This window comes from Panicum virgatum, chromosome 3K (genome assembly GCF_016808335.1).
Source record: "Panicum virgatum strain AP13 chromosome 3K, P.virgatum_v5, whole genome shotgun sequence".
Lineage (NCBI taxonomy): Eukaryota > Viridiplantae > Streptophyta > Magnoliopsida > Poales > Poaceae > Panicum > Panicum virgatum.
In genome coordinates this window covers 19,451,253-19,464,000 of record NC_053138.1, presented here as the reverse complement: position 1 = coordinate 19,464,000, position 12,748 = coordinate 19,451,253, and the positions used below count along the sequence as shown (strand labels likewise).

At 42.7% G+C, this 12,748-nt stretch overlaps 1 protein-coding gene across 4 annotated transcripts; it reads left to right on the top strand.

Moving 5' to 3' along the window:
* The first annotated feature begins 6,188 nt into the window (after positions 1-6,188).
* LOC120698155 (carnosine N-methyltransferase-like) lies at positions 6,189-12,667 on the top strand. Of its 4 annotated transcripts, none has more exons than XM_039981679.1 (18): positions 6,192-6,368; positions 7,436-7,508; positions 7,645-7,688; positions 7,960-8,002; positions 8,106-8,333; positions 8,473-8,628; positions 8,956-9,021; positions 9,337-9,381; positions 9,488-9,567; positions 10,035-10,099; positions 10,195-10,261; positions 10,348-10,461; positions 10,811-10,884; positions 11,193-11,290; positions 11,444-11,503; positions 11,584-11,652; positions 11,740-11,793; positions 12,173-12,667. In XM_039981679.1, exons 1-18 carry the CDS (start codon positions 6,289-6,291, stop codon positions 12,242-12,244), a joined length of 1,488 nt encoding a protein of 495 aa, XP_039837613.1. In that variant the 5' UTR covers positions 6,192-6,288; the 3' UTR covers positions 12,245-12,667. The 4 variants fall into 4 exon arrangements, with proteins under 4 accessions (XP_039837612.1, XP_039837613.1, XP_039837615.1 ...); XM_039981681.1 differs by having other exon boundaries at positions 6,211-6,368; positions 7,186-7,508; XM_039981678.1 differs by having other exon boundaries at positions 6,189-6,368; positions 11,584-11,793.
* The last annotated feature ends 81 nt before the right edge of the window (positions 12,668-12,748 follow it).

Below are 12,748 nucleotides of genomic sequence, written 5' to 3'. Positions count from 1 at the left end.
GTTGCTGCTGTGGTGATGTCCTTGAGCAAGGCATCATCATCTTAAGTAAGTTTTATCGTAGCTGAGCTTCGGGAGAGCATGTATTTTCAATAAGCTCTAAATCTCTGTTTAATATGACTCGCGTGAGCCCAAGGCTTGTAAAGTGAAGCTTGAAACCCACCTATATTGAACTTGTAATATTAAGTCTCGAACTCTGGTTTTATATAACTGCTCTTTGTGGATTGTTGGCTATGTATTCGATTGTATACGGTATGTGCATATGCTGATTCTGGGCGTATGTTGGAGCACATACCGGGACTACCGGATTTGGTATTATTTTGAATGAATGACGTGTCGGTTATTCGTGTCTCTAGATGTGGGATAACACGTGGCACGCTCTACGGCAAGCACGTGTTAACTCTCATCTGGGTGATAATGACCGGCGGTTCGTTTAAAATAGTATCAAATTGGGCGGTTCTCACAGGTTCGGTAGCCGATCTAGCCACCGGGTGCGCGGCCTGTAGACGAAGTAGTCCAATTCTCTGATGGTACAGTTGGGGTCAGTGGGAACGCAGAGGAGGACGAGATCTGCGTCGGTGGCGACAATCTTGGGGCCTACGCTGCGGAAGTCCAGGCCAGGGCAGTGGCCACAAAAGTGGGAGAGAAGTGGCGGGCGGGCGGGCGGCGCGGAAGGTCACCTTGATTGACAAGCCGCTGCTCGTGGTGCTCTCGGCGATGTTGTTGGGGAGGTCGGCGATGTAGCACCACCTGTCGAGGAGAACCAAGCATGAGGCGGCGGCGGACTCGGGAAGAGAAGGGGTGCGTTTAGTTACCAAACTAAAAAAAATTTGTTGTCAAATCAACAATTTGATTAGATGTTGGGAGAATTTTTCGGACATTAATTAAAAAACTAATTTCAGAACTCACTTGGAAACCGCGAGACGAATCTTTTGAGGCCTTTGACCGCATCAGTAACACAAGTGGGTTACTGTATCACTTATGGCTAATCATGTAGTAATTAGGCTCAAAAGATTCATCTCGCCATGTACATCCAAACTGTGCAATTAGTTTTGTTGTTTAACTATATTTAGTACTCCATACTAGTGTCCAAAGGGATAGGCACAAATTTCGAGGTGAAAATTTTAAGGAACTAAACACGCCCAAGGTGGAACCCATGAGGAAACGGTGGAGGCAGCGATGTCCCGTTAAGGGCGAGGAATCGGAGGAGGTGAACAGATCTAGGTAGAGGCTAGGGATCGGATGGGATGGCAGCAGGCGGCGAGGGCTATTTTTCGTTTGTTTGTGGTAATTGTTGTCCTACCATGATCTAACTAGGCTAAAAAAATTCGTCTCGTGTACATCAAAACTATACAATTAGTTTTTTTATTTACCTACATTTAATGTTCTATGCATGAGACAAGAGATTTGATGTGATAGGTGAATAGTGAAGTTTGGATTGAGGCTGTGTTTAGATGGGAAAAGGTGGGAGAAAAAGTCACATCGGTCACTGTAGCACTTTTTGTTTGTTTGTGGTAAATATTGTCCTACCATGACCTAATTAGGTTCAAAAGATTCGTCTCGCAACGTACATCAAAACTATGCAATTAGTTTTTTTATTTAACTATATTTAGTACTCCATGCATGGATCATTTGCTATATTTAATGTTTCGATGTGATAGGGGATGTGATGGAAAGTTTGTGGGATCTAAACACATGCAAGAAATTTTGGAACTAAACACAACCGAGATTTTTTTGGGACGAAATTTGAGGCTCCGGACCTAGGGTTAACGTTTGGGGATTTTGGGCAGTCTCACGACAATGACGTTACAATTTGTCTTGGAAATCTCGTTGGTGCACGTCACGAATGTCGCGTGTGCTCGTCACTAGGCCTGGGCAAAAAGAACCGGAACCGAGAAACCGAACCGATAGAACCGGAACCGAAACCAAAAGAACCGGAACCGAAAGAACCGTTATTGAATTCGGTTCCAGTTCCTAGATAACCGAAAAGAACCGAGGAATTTCGGTTCTACACTCCAAATAACCGAAAAAACCGAAAGAACCGGAGTTTTACAAAGGCCCATAATGTGGCCTGGCCGGCGCACCTCAAGAATGTGGCCTGGCCCGGCCCAATAACGATTAACAAAGGGATGAAAATCATAAGCAGACCCCGCACTGCGGCACCGGCGCACCGCAGCGCAGCGCAGCGCCGCAGCCCCCCGCTCCCCCCAATCTGTTCCCCATTCGAAGAACCCTAGCCACTGCCAGTAGCCGCCGCCGCCGCCCGCCAGGCGCCAACCCGCCGCCCGCCGGCAGTCGCCAGGCCGCCCGGCCGTCGCCCACCGGCACTTACCAGGCCGCCAGCCACCAGTCCCTCGTCGTCGCTGACTCGCTGGTTCGCCCCGCAAGCCGCCAGCTGCCAGGCGCCAGGCCCTCGTCGCCGGCCCGACGCCCGAAGATCGACGCTACCGGCGCCCGTCTCCGGCTCCCTCGCCCCCGCGGCCGCGTCTACTTCCTTAGCCCGTCGGCCATCGTGAGTTCGTGACCTCGCCGTTCGTGCAACCCCCTACTTCCTCGGCCCTGTTGTGACCTCGCCGGCTTCAAGCTTCACAGGAATCCCAAAGACGGCTACATCCATTGCTTCTTGCAGTGTAAGTGCTCACTGTCATAGTCTCTTAGCCTCTTTGGTAGATCTGTATATGCATGTGAATGTGTGATTGAATGTCTAGGGTTCATGTTTATTGCATAACACAGATGTCTCAATCATCCGAGGAGGACATTGAGGAGCAGATTAAGGACTGGAATGAAAACTATTTGCCTGAGATTGAAGAAGAGGAGGCTCGGGAGGCTGCTGCGGCTGCGGACAAGGGCAAGGCCAAGGAGATCGTTGAGTGCGATGCCGATGAGGGGGATGTGAAGAAGAGGAAGGATATTGCAAAAAGAAGCGATATATGGGATCACTTCACTGAAGTCAAGGATGAACAGAATGTGGTGATCAAGGGCAAGTGCAAGTATTGTAAGCATGACATCCAAGCACATTCAGTTTTCAATGGTACGTCTGCAATGCGAAAACATTTCAATAATTGCAAGCATAATCCTCATAGAGGTCATTTGAAGCAAGGTGTTTTGCAACTAAAAGATGGAAGTAATGTAGAAACTTGGAAGTTTGACCCTGAATCACTTAGGGCTGCCTTTTCTGAAATGATTATAGAAGATGAGCTACCATTTGCATTTGGTGAAAAGTCTGGTTTTAGGAAGTTTATGGCTCTTGCTTGCCCACGGTTCAACTTGCCATCTAGAAGGACATGCACTAGGGACACTGTTGCACTATACTTTGAGCAAAAAGCAAAGTTGAAAATATTTTTACAGAAACATTGCCAAAGAGTTTGCCTAACAACCGATGGTTGGACATCACAGCAGCAAGACAGTTATATGACTGTGACAGCCCACTTTATTGATAATGATTGGTGCTTGCATAAGAAAATAATTAGTTTTTTAAGGTCAAAAGTAAAAAGGGATGATATTGGGAAGCATTTGCAGAAAGTATTGCTTGATTGGGGGTTGGATAAAGTAATGACCGTGACCGTTGACAATGCTAGTGCAAATGATAGTGGCATTAGCTACTTGAGGAAGCAGATGAATAGTTTGAAAACTAATATTGCACTAGGCAAGTACCTTCACATGAGATGTGCTGCTCACATAGTTAACTTGATTGTGCAAGATGGTTTGAAAGAAGTAGACACTTCCATCAAACGTGTTCGTGCTGCAGTGAGATTTATTAAGAACGGTACATCTAGATTAATCAAATTTAGAGAGTGTGCTGCTTTGGAGAAGGTGGACATGAAGGCATTCTTGAGCCTTGATGTTTGCACCAGATGGAACTCCCCGTATGATATGCTGAAAGCAGCGTGTGCATACGAAAAGGTGTTCACTAGGTATGCAGAGGAGGACCCATATTACACAATTGAATTGATAAGTGATAAGGGTCCCGGTGTTCCCGATGAGCACGATTGGGACAATGCAAAGAAAATGGCTGACTTCTTAGGGCATTTTGCTGATATAACTAAAAGGGTTTCTGCATCTCTAAGTGTCACTGCTCACACCTTCTTTCACGAGATTGGAGAAGTCAATGTTTTGGTGAATAATTGGCTGAATAGTACTGATGTGGTTCAAGCAGCAATGGGGAAAATAATGAAAGAGAAGTTTGACAAGTATTGGGGGCAGTGGCATGACATTGTGGAGAATGAAAATGAGATTGATAAGGTGAAGGCAAAAGGGAAGGAAAAGGAGAAGGAGAACATTAACTTGCTGATTTTTGTGGCTGTTGTTCTTGATCCTAGGTACAAGCTTTCAGAGTATATTGAACTTGTCGTTCAAGAAATTTATGGTGAGGGTGCTGGACAGAAGTTGTGGGCTGCACTGCAAAAGTGCTTGCATGGCATGTTTGAAGAATATAGGGCCAGCTATTCAAGCAACCGGACGCCCCAAAGAAGTGAGTCACCACAACCTACACAAGGGGGAGGAAACACTAGAATGATGAAGGACGTAGTTGCTAAGAGAATGAGGCTCAATAATGGCTCAAGTAGCTACAGCAGCAGCAGGGGCACTAGGACTGAATTAGACAAGTACTTGGCAGAAGAGTGTGAAGATGAAACAAAACATTTTGACATTCTTGCATGGTGGAAAGGGCAGTCATCTAGATTTCCCATACTATCTAGAATGGCTCGTGATGTGCTGTCCATTCCAATCTCAACAGTTGCAAGTGAATCTGCATTTAGCTCAAGTGGGCGTATACTAGATGATTTTAGAACTTCCCTCACTCCATTTATGGTAGAAGCTCTTATCTGCACAAATGATTGGGTTAGGAGGGCTACACCAATCAATGTTGCTGAGAATACTGAAGAGTTGTCTAAGCTAGAAGAAGGTGATTCAATAAACCATCTCTTTTATTTATTGTTTGTGTTGATGAATAAATTATTTATTGTTTCATTTCTGTTATTTTAGAGCTGATCCAGGAGTTTAAGGATAAAGAAATCAACGAAAACAATGCCTCCAAGTCACAAGTTCTAGGGAGCAAGAGCAAGGGTACCACCACTAGCACTAGCACCAAGACCAAGTCACAGTCCAAGCAATCTTCCAAAACAAGCAAAAGCAAACAATCCAACTCAAAGGATAAATGATTATGTGAGTCACTCTTTTGTACATTTGTTACCTAATCTGTGTGTTTGTTTGAGGACTTGCACAAATTATATATTCATCTGTTGATTATGTTTTATTATCCAACAGGTGCGTTGCTGCCCCTGCCTGCTGTGCTGAGTGCTGACTGCTGTGCTGGTTTGCTGGAGCCTGCTGTGCTGGTCTGCTGCCTGCTGGAGTGCTGGGCGTTGTGCTGCTGCTGCTGCTGGGTGCTATGCTGCTGCTGCTGGCCGCTGCGTGCTGCTTGCTGCCCTGCCATGGCATATTGGCATGGTGCTGATGCCTGCTGCCTGCTGTGCTGTGCTCCTGGCTGCAGTGTGCCATTGTCTACTGTCATTTGTGTTCTGGTTCTGCTATTTGTTACAATGTTACATTATCCACTCTAGTGTTCTGTGATGGTTTGGAACTTCGGATGTTGATTTATTGACTTATGTTATGTTGAACCTCTAATGATCCATGTATTGTCTGTGAAATTTTGAGCATTGTGCACTTGTGGTTGTGGAGAAATGCTGCTGAAATTTCTCACAAAGGATGATGTTGATTCATTGACTGTTAAACCTCTAATGATCCATGTATAATGTATTTTCTATGAAATTCTGGGCATTGTGTAGTTGTGGTTGTGGGGAAATGCTGCTGAAATTTCTCACAAAGGCTGATATTGATGCATGTTGCTGAAAGTCTAGTCATTATGGAAGCTGGTGCTGGTTCAGTTCGGTTAGAACCGAAGAACCGAACCGAAGAACTGAGAACCGAACTGGTCGGTTCCGGCTTCTTCCTTCCGCTAGTTCGGTTCCAGTTTTTTAGGAATCGAAATTTAAAAAGAACCGAGGAACCGAACCGAATCGAACCGAACCGAATGCCCAGGCCGACTCGTCACTGAAGCACCCCTCGGCACTCGGCACGGCTGGACGCGGCGCTTGGTTGGACCCAACTAGCAGGGCCGCTGGGCCGGACCAATGGCTCGACACGGGCCGTCAGCCATCTGATGAACAGGTAACTGATGGGGCTGTCACCTGTCAGTCAGTCAGCTTGAGAGGCACCACACCAGTTAATCCATCCGAGAAAAAAAGATAATCCATCCGAAAAAAACAGTCCGCCTCGCCGCCGCCGGAGACGATGAGCGAGCGGCGGTACACCGAGCAGGAGGAGGCCCTCGAGATCAAGTCCCTCCGCCGCATCATCGCCGCCTACGCCAAGTACGCGCACCCCCCGACCCCATTCCCCCCTCCGCTCCCCATCTTCAACCCTGCTGGCCCGTACGAATCGGCCCCCGTTCATTCCGCACGGCGTCGCTATCGCCGCGGTTGATTGGAAGTGCATAAGCAGCGGAGCTCGGTGCTAGAAGCGGTCCCGCGTGCCGGAGTCGTGGGCCGATGGGGGGATGACATGGAGTTTGGACTCCGCACTGGAGCGTAGTGTGTTATGATTGTTTCAATTGAGTTGTAGGGTTCGTGGGAGCTCGCCGGTTCTAGAGAGTGAGATGGTAGCCGGAGTTGATGGAATGGTGGCCGGGAACCAGCCGGAGGGGGAGGTGGGGGAGCTGCGCTGCCCCCCCCCCCCCCCCCCCCCCCCTCCTTCCCCTGGTTCCCCTGGAGAATAAGGGACTACGCTGTTTGTGAGCTCTCGAGTAGCACAACCCAGTGCAACCAAGTCTCACAGCTCATGGATAGAGAGATATGCTTCCCTGCGCATGGCGGTATCTGCGTGGATAGTGAATCAGTGCTGTGGATTCTGGTGTTAGACCCGGTGACGGTTCTGTTGGTTTTCATTGACTTGTTGCCCCCATCTTATTAGAGAGAAAAAATTCAGATACACCTAAGTGATGTGGGTGTTTCCTAGCACAATGCTGGTTTTTTGTGGCTGTTGATTGAGGCCATTAGAGGGTGCATTTGATGGCAGTCTCTGATATTTTTAATCCTCAAAATTTGATTGGTAAATTGCCTATAGTCTACGATGGTGTAAACATTTTGGATGTAGTTGATCAATCTGCCATTTTTAAAATATTGAATGCAGGATTGGAAGACATGTTTAGTTTTTGTCAGCTGTTGGCCTGATTAGAATTTTTACCTATGCAACATCGGTTTCTGAATCTCCCCCCCCCCCCTCCCGAAGTGGTCGGTAACACAGGGAAGCTAATCAACTTTCAGTTTCACTCGGAACATGGAATGATATTTATGCAATATAACTAGATGATAAAATTCTAGCCCTAACCTTTTATCATGATCAAAGTTTAAAACATTTGTTTTTATTATGTTTGTAATAGCTATCAAGATGCAGCAGAAAGGGATGTCAAGAGATACGAGAGATCATTCAAAATGCTTCCTCCTGCGCACAAGGTTTATATTTGTACAATCATCAGTTCATCACATGTTTTCCTTATTTTTAACCTAGTTGCTCTTTGCTAACAACATTAGAGTTCTTTTTTTTTAATTTTATTGGCTCATTTCTCTCACTTATGCCATTTCTGTGTAGGAACTTCTTTTCCACCTTGGTCTGAAGTACCAAAGACTCAGATGGTAACATTTTGTGCTTCGTGCTTGTACTCATATAGTACTGATAAATAGTTCTCCTGCTTTGTATATGAGATTTTTCAACATGCTCTATCTTCATGGGGCTCTTCATTGAAACATTTGAGCCAATGCTCCTTCAGAATAGTCCTCCAGTTTTTGTTGATTACCTTGTCTTTGGTTTGATACTGCTGTACCTTATAATCATGTATGTAAAAAGGCCTTTATGCTTACTGCTGATAGATTTGCTGCATTTATTTGGCACTTTATTTCTTGACAGGTGTATATCCATGAATGGAGCTTTTATCATGAACATGCTTGAGGTATGATCTTTTGAGACTGTTTATCTGGTGATATCTGCAATTCACATGTTTTGTTGAAAACTGCAATGCACATGATGGCATTATTAAAAATGAAAAATTGCAGGCATTTGAACCTCCTTTCGACATGAGTCAGTATGTAAATGCCGGTGGTTATGACCATCCACCAAACATGCATGACCACAGTCATGTGGATTGCACTCATTCCAGTGGGAGGGGTGATTGCTCGACAATTTCTGTCTCCAGAAGCAATTCGCAATTGGATGGGCAGCATGGTAACCCCAAAGAAGATGCCAAGACTCATGAATCTTCAAGAGAAACTGAAAATGAAAAGGCACGACCTGTCTTAATCCTTCTTTTATATATAGATGGGTGCTTTCGTGCACAAGTCACTTTTAGATAATTTCACTGGTGATCGCTGTTGCTTGTGTTGCATGTCGAATTTGACTGATTAATATGTAAATATCTAACAGGATGAAGAAGAACACATGGCAGGCTGTTCCCAGCCTGTTGGCAGCAACTTGGGATCATCCCAAGTTGTAAATGTATCATGTAACGGTGATACAGATGCAAGCACAGCTGCTTATTGTCAAGATAAAGGTGTCTCTTCATCTTCTACTGATGATAATGTAAGCTCTATTTGCATGATATAAGCTGTTGATAGTTCTCAATTGCATAATGCGGGAAGCGGGATATTATTATACTATCATATTTGTGTTTCATTATCATGAATCTTAAGGATATAGCATGCTTTCTAAATCGGAAATATTCCACGTACAACTGAAATTTTGTACACACGTCTAGATTTCAAGATAATGCACAGAACCAAATTTCCAACATTTTAAGACAGGAATCAGGATACCACACATCATTTTGCAAATCCTTCTGGTGTTTTCTGCTCACAGATAATTTGTTCAAATATCTATGGAATATGAATTCCTGTTTCATTGTTTTAGGTAACACCACGACATTGCACAGGTTCATTGTTCAAGTTGAATGTTCCTCCAATAGATGTTGACAAGGTAAGTGGTTTTCTGATTCAATCCATTTTGCATATAAGTGACAATACAATTCTATAAGTGGAAGTTAGCCAAGGTTATATTAGTTGACAACCAAAGAAGTATGCAATGTTGCTGCTTTTCATCTGAACTGATTTCCAGTTTATGCCCATGGAATTTTAATTGCTGAAACTGCTGTATTTTTCTGATTTCTGTGTGCATTTGTGTGTGAACTTAATGTTTTCCCCATGTATGCAATTAGTCACCAGTTTGCTTGTTGTTTTGGTCATTCTCTATTGTTTGCTGCTTCTATTAGTCATCTTGTTATGTTTCATGCAGGTAAGATGCATTGTAAGAAATATTGTGAGAGATTGGGCTGAGGAGGTAATTTTCTGTTCTACTCTAAATAGCTTGAAGCAGAGTTCTTTTCCAGTGTACTGATATAACTATTGAAAATACTGCTGTTTTTTTTTCTATTTATATTTTCCAGGGTCAAAAGGAACGTGATGAGTGCTACAAGCCCATTCTTGAGGAGCTTAATCGTCTTTTTCCTAACAGGAGCAATGAGAGGTAAACCTTCCCCTTGTCGCTTCAATAATGAGGTTCCCTGATCTTTCAGCAGTGAAAACTAACAATGACATAGTTTTGTGACATTAATTTAAATCTTTGCTAACAACTGTGCTTGCATGGATTGTGCATACGTACATGTTGCTGTACCTTTTTTACTTGTGGGTGTGCTAGTTTGTTATCAGCAATGAAAAAAAAAACTGTTTTTGCCTTCAATCAGGGCCCAGAACCCTCTGAGATTGTACCTCTGTTGTTTTCAAATTGTCCACTTAATCTAAGCATTATACGAACAAAAATTTAGCAAAATTCTCCTCACAGATTGCCTTCGTATGTGTTTAATTATGTAGCATATCACCTATACTTACCTTCTGCTAGCTGCAAGCATCTCAACCTAAGAAATAAACAGACGATACTTTGGTATTAACTGTTACTCTTGCTTTGTTGATATTTATATTTGTTGAACTTCATAGGCCTCCTTTATGTCTAGTCCCTGGTGCTGGGCTTGGGAGATTGGCTCTGGAGATATCTTCTCTGGGTACTGCAATAAAATTCTAGATAAAAATTAGCTGAAATCCATGGGCAACTGTTGAGATATTTCTTGATGTTGTATTTTTTTTTAACCTTGAACAGGTTTTGTAAGCCAGGGGAATGAGTTCTCATATTACATGCTGATCTGTTCAAGTTTCATCCTGAACCAGTATGACAATCTATTAAATATAAGCTACACACCAGCTATTTACTATTCATACTTTATAATGCTAATGATATTTCCATTCTTACCAGCACCCAAGAGGCTAAAGAATGGACTATATATCCTTGGATACACAGTAACTGCAATTCTCTTTCAGACAATGATCAACTTCGACCTGTTTCATTTCCTGATATTCATCCCTCAAGGTACCTATTATCCCATGTCTATCATATCAGCATAGCTACTGTGCCTTTACAATATGACGTGCTTCCTACTTTCCCTACAAAAATATGACCTCTGGATGTTGAAATATTTTTATTTAGTAGTGCTTTCACAATTTGGATGTCTAATCTGAACTTCATTTTATCTAGAGTTCGGGTTTAATGCTTGGGGTTTCAGTCATTTGGCATTATAAATAATGTAGGTAAAACCTGAGTATTTGCTTGCATTGTTGCCCATATGTCTTGTAAAAAAGAGATATATTGATTTTTATTTTTTCTTTTATTTGCGTTGATACTCAGCTTACATGTCTTGAGTCCTCTTTTCTATCAACAGTGCAGGTATCACGGAGGGATTTTCAATGTGTGCTGGGGATTTTGTAGAGGTCTACAGTGAGGAAAGCCAAGAATGTGAGATGACTCAATGATACGTACATTCTTTATGAATATCGATAGTAGACAGCATGAGTTCAAAATGTTTTTTAATTTTAACATACTTTTAAGTAATCTAACATTCTTTTAAGTAAAGGGGTATGTTTCAGAATCAGCATAGCTCTCTATCTGCTTTGGTCTTAACGTAGTACCATTGGCTACAGCTTTACAAATTACAACCCTGATTCCAGGCTGAAGTTCAATGTTTTTGCCTTTATTTCTCAGTTTTATGTTTTGAATCTGTATGATGTAGCAATGCAATTTGAACATTCTTTGCAATACTACAGCTGCATGGGATGCTGTTGTAACTTGCTTCTTCCTGGATACGGCACACAATATTGTTGAATATATTGAGATCATATCAAAAGTTCTCAAGGATGGTGGGGTGAGTTCTTCCGCTCTAGGAATCATCATGAACTATTTACTTTTTGTAAACCAATTGCAGAGAAGTTCACAGTTCAGTGATTTTTGTAAACTTATCATTGTTAAAGCTGTTCTTCGGCTCATATTTATTCTTTGTGTTAATTTCAACCAACAGGTCTGGATAAACTTGGGTCCTCTTCTATACCACTTTGCTGATTCATATGGACCAGATGATGTAATTTACTAACTTCCACTATGCACAATGTAAGCTGTACCTTTTCTTTGAAGTTGCCTGATTTATCTCCTTGAACTCAGGATATGTCTATCGAACTAAGTTTGGAAGATGTGAAAAAGGTTGCCTATCATTATGGATTCGTGATGGAGGTGAGGGTTTATGCATTAAATTTCTATTTGATTGATTATGAAAAACTGTTAGTGTTCTCGTGGATTACTTTGATATACAATTTGCAGGTGGAGAAAATGATAGAAACTACTTACACTGCAAATATGAGAGCAATGATGCAGGTGACCTTCTAATCTTTAACTAGATATTTTTTACAATTCAGTATCTCCGAATAGCTAGGGTTGTTTAATTTGTGAGGTGCATTCTATGATTTCGTATTTTCGTGCATTGATTTTGACCTCATGTCACATAATCAGCTGCTGGGCTGGGTAAGTTTTAATGACTGAAGTATTGTTATATTCACATGATTAGTTGCTTGTAGGTGTATATAGGTTAATCCTACTTTTGAAAGCTCCAGTTCTGAAAAGTTGGGGTTATAGCTATGCTGAATTCTGTTGATTGACATCTGACATTCCAGTCCCTGCCGATTTATTGTGAATGTCTGTACACCACTTGTATTATGATAACCAAAGTCATATTTGTACGTCAATTGTGTTGCAGAATCGATACCGTGCAGCATTCTGGACAATGAGGAAGAATGCATCTCAGGCAAAGGCCCAGAAGCGTTGTTGAAGCGAAGATAAACATCCATGCAGTGTGTTCCGTGGTACACAAGCAAATAGGCTGAACTTGGATCTGTCCAGTGCGTGTTTATCCAGGCCGGGGCAACTGGGATGATCAGTTCTTGCAATCGTTTTTTCACCATTGTATTCAAACTTTACACAAACCTTACACAAACGGGACCACGACAAATCTAGATAGCCATATCAGATTAGCTGCCTGAATTCACATAGAATATATAATTGGCATCGCATAGGAAAGTGATATATGTCTCTGCTCGCACTTGTCTAAGTGGCATAGGAGAAAAGTATGAGCTAGCTTAGCCTACAAGGTGTCTGTTAATTGATTTTGACGGAGATGCATTAATTGCAGAACTGTGACGCTTGACTCGTGATCTATAAGCAATGACTCCAAGGGTGTATAATTTGTGAATTGGACTGTACTGTGATTTCTTGAACTTATCCATTATACGTTTCCCAACGCCAAAGCTAAACTTTTGCTGTACATGATACCTGA